Here is a 6,583-nt window from a genome sequence, read left to right on the forward strand (position 1 = left end):
CCAGGTACTATGTGGAGAAGAAGAACCGTCGGGGGAAGACTCCAGTGAGCCGCCGCAGCAACGCCGCCAGCGTCTGTCCAAGCGCTGGAACGGGAAATGACCTGTTCATTGTCGCAGTGGCAATGATTGCGGAGAAGCTGCGATTGGCCAGGCAAAGTGAAGGGGACGGGGCCCAGGAACTGAGTCGCTACATGGCGGTTTACTTTGATTACTCCACAGAGAACGATGTTCCTACAGTACTCAGCCTGGCAACCAGGTAGAGTTATACAATAATGATTAATGCTGCTACTAATGCCATTAATATGACATTGTTTTTTAAACCGATTGGTGTATTATTACTATAACTACTATTACTAGTATAACTTGTACTATTACTACTATATGCCACCACTAGTACTGTATTACTACCACGTGACCTTTCCTACTATCACTAGTGCTATTCAGTGTCCCTTAGCCAGAACCTGAAGGTGGATTTGGGCGTTCTCAAAATGCATTTTGTGTTCAAACTCGAATATTTATGTATATATGGTACATTTGTTTACAGTAATGAGCAGGAGAATATCTGTCTAGTTTATATATGAATTGTGCATATAGCCAGTCACAAATCAGTCAGTCACACATCAACAACTAGTGATGGCACAGATTGGCCTTGTATCCCCATATTTTTTTTTTATATATATACTGTATATTTGTTATGCTTTTTTTCCCTTTTTTTTCATAAATGAATGCACTAGACTAGAGTAAACATTTCAGATCTTCTGTGCATCGTCATACTCCAACATGCCATTTAATTTATAAAGACATATGATGGCCAGAGCCATCTTTCATCATTAACTATCAATAAAGACAGAAAAAGCACAAAGAAGAAATCAAGGCCAGCCACACCTTCATGCATATACAGTAAGGGAAACCCTGCTATTACTTCTCCTAATAATGTCCGTATTCATCTCTTTAGGTTTAAATTAATGGACCAGTTGCCCCAATTGTTCAGTCGTCTCCACTCCAGTCAGAGCAGTTTGTCAGACAGGGAGTCCCAGCCGGTCAACGTCTCCAGGAGAAACTACTTCAGGAGCCGATCAGGACGATCTCTGTACGTCTCCATATGTAACATGCACCAGCACATGGCACACAACCCGCACTGGTTCAACAAACACACTCCTCCTGCAGAGGGAGGGCCCTCTACCTCCTCCTCTTCACCACCGTCACCACAATCCCCAGACTCTCTTCCAAAAACCACCTCCTCCTCCTCCTCCTCCTCCTCGTCATCTCCTGCTAAGGAGAGGTTGGAGTCTGGGTTGGTGTTGAACGAGGTGGTGGTGAGGAGTGCGTCACTGGGAGGAGATGGAGGAGTGTTGAGAAAAAACGTTCTTGTCCTGACCCCCGGGTCGAGTACTGGTGTCGGCCTGGGTACCAGTCTGAGCTGTGGCAGTGGATGTCCAAGTCCCAGCATGCCTCACTGTTCTACATCTGCACCTGCAGCCAGTACAAGGTAATCATGTTTCTAATTCATTGTTTCATTATTTAGGGTTAGTTCAAATTGGTCATCTTTTTTTTTTTAATATATTTTTTATCCCACGATTTTTGTAACCCATTTTTCACCCCTGTGTCAATCATCTAATGTGATCCTGGGCTCTACACACCCTCCGCCAACCTGGGGAGAGCAACGGACTTAACTCATGCTTCCTTCATGCTTGAGTGTCCAAGTTGCTCCTTTACACCTGACAGGGGGGAGTTTCCCTGGTTGGACGTAGCGCGTGGAAGGAACACGTTATTCCAACCAGTTCCTTTCCCCTCTATCAGGCGCCCCGGCTGGCCAGGGGGAGGCAGTTTAGAGACCAGGATTACTGCATGTTTTTGTGAGGGTACCTACCCTAGGGGACACGGGGAGAACATGCAAACTCCACACAGAAAGGCCCTTTCACCAACCCCGCCTTCAGGTATGGGCACTGATGACGCGGAGGAGGAAACACGCCGCCAGCACCCACAGTGCCCCGAGCGGGAATCGAACCCAGGACCTTCTAGCTGACCAAATTGGTCATCTTTAAGCACATTTTGAGGGGCGCTAGTGCCTCCTATATTCAGCTATAGTGTAGATTCTTGTCCTAACAAAAACATTAAATGCCATTGACAATGAATGGAGAATGTAGGTCCGAATGTCTGAGCAAATCGGTATTTTTGTGTTAAGACAAACATGAAATGCCATTGACAATGAATGGATAATTTACATCCGACAACACAAGCGTATTTACGTGAGTGGGGTCCCGTGAATTTGTTGTGCGTGTGCTCGTTTCGTGCACACGCCCGCGACCCACCAGACCTGGATTCTGTTTAGCTTTTTTTTTTACGCTTGTGTTGTCGTGCCCCTCTTGAGAACACCTGTAGCAGACCGCTCGTTGATCCATGCAACAACGTGTGCGTTCCTCGCTTCCCGTTTGAAAGGCCCTTTAGGACAGAAATACCGATTTGCTGAGACACATATGACTTTGTTTTTTCATTTCCTGAAAAAATAAAAAATAAAATGTTTCATTTCCTGAAAAACATTTTGGAGTTAGGTGGCTTCAGCAGAGATATTATACTTTTTCAAAATATTCCAATATAAATATCTCATCCTAGCAGTTTGTCTTCACTTTGTTCTCAGCCTGATGTCGTCCTTGTTGTTCTGATCCTAGCAGGTCCAGTCCTGGTTTTGCCTTCAGAGAATCCTCCTCCTCGGCTCCCTCCATCCAAGATGCAGTCTGTGGCTCCTCCCTGCGCCCCTCCCCACCTCCACCCCTTCTCCAATCAGGAGACCCCATCTCCCCTACGGAGGCCCCTCCCCCCAGGGACTCGGGGATATATGATTCATCGGTGCCATCCTCTGAGTTGTCCATTCCCTTGATGGAGGGGCTTTCTCATGACCAGGCGGACTCCTCCTCCTTGGCTGACAGCGAATCGTCTTCCTCTGGCCTGGGTAAGGCTGAATGCTGTTTGGTTGTATAGTGCTTTTACAACTTACAGTATGTACAATTTAACCAACCACATATTAACCAATGGAACATCAGTGAAGCTAAAACTGTATTATGTTTCTTTGTGTGTGTGTGTGTGTGTGTGTGTGTGTGTGTGTGTGTGTGTGTGTGTGTGTGTGTGTGTGTGTGCGTGCGTGCGTGCGTGCGTGCGTGCGTGCGTGCGTGCGTGCGTGCGTGCGTGCGTGCGTTGTTTGTCTGTTAGGCGATGAGGAACCCCCTGCTGTTGGTTCACTGCACTGCAGAGCGGCCACTGTTTGTAAAGCTGAACTGCATCACCAGCTCCCCCTACAGCACGGAGACAGACTTACACCTGTGGCATCGCTGTAACCCTACCTACTACTCTCGAGTAGCAACACCATGAAGAGGCATTGATGTCATCGGATTGGAAACTGTGTCTAGGAAGTGGAATCATTGTTTTGGAGTGGTTGTTATTCAGTCGTCAAGGAAACAGGACATGAAGACTAATAAATGTACTCAAATAGCACGTGGCAAGTTTGTCTGCTGCGCACTGTCACACCGTCTTTTGGCAAATGGACATGGAAAGTGCATCAGTAATTTCTTGGCCCAGGTTCAACTTTTCCACCAAGACAAATCCAGGCATAACTGCTCGAGATATCCTGCTAATAGTCAGACAGACAAAACATTACCTTCTTGGTGGAGGTAACACGTGTGGCGTACGGGACACAGTTACTGACGGTGATCACTATGTTCTAGACTAGTATACTAAGTGAAGTGGTGATGTCCTCAAACTCAAACTCCCATAAAGAAATGGGCAGGATGCCGCCATGTGGGACACGAAGGAACACACACACACACACACACACACACACACACACACACACACACACACACACACACACACACACACCAAAGACTGACTGACTGTGTGGGTTATATGGTACTATATGGTACAGCATACTGGCTCATTGGTTTGTATTCTGTAACTATTTACTTCTATTCATCATCCTTTCCTTTGTCCCTTACATACCAATTGTATTAGGAAGGCATAGTTATGTTTGTGTGTGTGAGTGTGTGTGTGCGTGTGTGTGTGTGTGTGTGTGTGTGTGTGTGTGTGTTTACTCCTGTAAGTTAATTTATTACTGAAGAAATCATGTACTGAAACATGGGGACAGAGTGACATTCCAATGCACCGCCATTCCAAGTAACTACAGTACGTGGCTATAAGGCTTCCGTGTTCGGTTAGGGTTAGGGACAGGGTTAGTCATGTGGAAGAGTCCGAATGGCGGTGTGTCAGAATGCCGGCGTGTAACCAAGAAATATGAGGCTTAGCAACAGTAGTGCAAACCACCGTGCAGTGAAGCACTTTGATTGTGACCATGCAGCTGGACAATGTTTCCAGTTACACAACAGAGTGAGACGAAACAGGTGATACTGTGGGATTAAAGCAATGCCCAGGCAACTTGTTGGGCATTAGAATTGCCCAACACGCTGCCCAGTAAGCTACACAAGGTGATAAAGGTATTATATAGATATTAGTAGATGTTTTCTTGTTAAAATAAGTGTTAACTAGCTCTATATTCCGATTCCACATTCTAGCAGCAATTATTGGTGCTGAGTGTTGGTTCAGTAACAGGGGTCCACCCCCCCCCCCCCCCTCCCCCTCTCCAGTTCTTTAGTAAACAAAATAAATGTTCATGTCGGGATACTATAATTTCATCCAATCAGGAGAGAGAACTGGAATACTATAACGTTGAAGCTGATAAATTATCTTAGTTGGGTTCCCTCTATCCTGAATGGATAACATTGGTATCCTGACCTGAAAATGTACTTTCTGTTTTACAAAACATTTGGAGAGATCGGGAACAAACACCATATAGCAATGATTACTATACTATGCAATACTATACTATACAGTTGACCACTAATGTTTGAATAAATAACATTGATATCGGTAGGCGGATTTCATTAAAGGGCACTAAAAACAGAATCCACATTATTACAATAACCTTGGACACTTTATTCTTAGTTTATGAACTTAAAGAAGTCGCTTTCCAAAGTTTTAGCTATAGTAAATAAATAAATAAATACTAGCTGTATTACAGAGCTTTTCTAGCTGCAGTAGAGTTTTCTAGCTAGTAGGGGATTGATCAAAGAGGGAAATGCTACAAGCCTAGACTATCTATTGAGGCCAGTATAATATTTCATTGTGGGCTAGTGCAAAAGAGGTTTTCCTTCATTGACAGAGTGAATGGAAGAGAAATGCTGACATATATCAAATCCATGTGTAGTTATTTTTTTTAATAGACTATTTTTCTACTTTTATAGATGGTACAGTGGAGGGAGACGGTAACAGAGAGGGGGTTTATACTTTAATAGATGGTACAGTGGAGGGACACGGTAACAAAGAGGGGGTGGGATTATTTACCCAACACCCCATGATACAGTATGGTACTCAAGCTAACGGCATCCCACACATTTTCAATATATTCAACATTTATTCCAAAACACTCAACATAAGTTCAGTGTTTTGACTGTTTTTCTATTTATGAGCTCTTAATGGTGCATAGCTGACACATCAACATACTGTACATTAACCACGCTCCATTATAAAGTAATGCCATATCAAGTTTTTGTTGTTGTTGAGGTTTTAGTCAATTTGTTTTGTCTTTTTTTAAGGGAGATTACACGTTTTATATTTGTACATTTGGCTTATCTCTCTATTTTTCAGTTTTGTAAAGTTAGATGATTTATTTTTCTGTATATGATTCTTGTTTCTATATTTGATATAAATGTACTGTTTTGCAGTATCATAAAGTGGGGAGTTAAATAAACATCCTGCAATGAAAAACGGTTTAATTTCTTATTTGACCTTAAGTTGTCAACACAACAAGTTTATTTTTTATAAACCAAGTAAAATGTATCGCGTTTCAAAATGTAGAAGTCGGTGGTTGTCTAGAAATAACAATATTGCCCATGTGAGAGATCTGTCTGTGTCCATTTTACTCTGATAGTGGGTTCTACGGGTACAATGTATTGCATAACTACTGGAGGGGTAGCTCTGGTCCATAGCCAATGCTTTTATGATTCTGATCATAGAAGCATTGGCTATGGACCAGGGCTACTGGAGGGGCATGTTTTCCTACTGGTCATCGTTCCCAATGGGAATAGGCCCAAGTATGGTTGTTAACCTACCGTATGTATAAGTAGTGAACACATCACATGTGCAACCTGCAGGGTAGGCTATGGGATTTTGTAAACACTCGTAAAACATAAATAAATACTACTTTAAGATAATATCCCACTTCCCCACAGCCACAGGCCCACCCACACCTACATTTTGTACAAATACAGATTGTGTTTCAGGATTCTGCTTTTGAAAAGAATATATAGGGAACTTTATGCATTAATAAAGCATTTGGGCAGGTGCTGAGCGACTAACAATTATACAAAATAAAAAGACAACTTTAATTTCCACCCCTAAATCTGACATGGGATCTTATAACTCACAGTGTGTGTGTGTGTGTGTGTGTGTGTGTGTGTGTGTGTGTGTGTGTGTGTGTGTGTGTGTGTGTGTTTGCGCGCGCGCTATCTTCATCAAGCTGACATGATGACTTTTA

The 6,583-nt window shown here is 43.3% G+C and overlaps 1 protein-coding gene across 2 annotated transcripts in view; it reads left to right on the forward strand.

Annotated features, from left to right (window-relative positions):
- The window catches only part of il17rd (interleukin 17 receptor D), a 30,739-nt gene extending 24,925 nt beyond the window's left edge, over positions 1-5,814 (forward strand). The window contains exons 13-16 of one of the 2 annotated variants that reach the window (XM_080787053.1): positions 5-256; positions 956-1,489; positions 2,670-2,950; positions 3,208-5,814. In XM_080787053.1, the coding sequence (XP_080643179.1) occupies positions 5-256; positions 956-1,489; positions 2,670-2,950; positions 3,208-3,332 (1,192 nt within the window). In that variant the 3' untranslated portion in view covers positions 3,333-5,814. The remainder of the gene's footprint in view (positions 1-4; positions 257-955; positions 1,490-2,669; positions 2,951-3,207) is intronic. The other variant, XM_080787054.1, reaches the window with a different exon arrangement.
- The last annotated feature ends 769 nt before the right edge of the window (positions 5,815-6,583 follow it).

The sequence above is a fragment of the Protomyctophum bolini genome (genome assembly GCF_963924005.1).
Source record: "Protomyctophum bolini genome assembly, chromosome: 2".
In the NCBI taxonomy this organism is placed as follows: Eukaryota; Metazoa; Chordata; class Actinopteri; order Myctophiformes; family Myctophidae; genus Protomyctophum; species Protomyctophum bolini.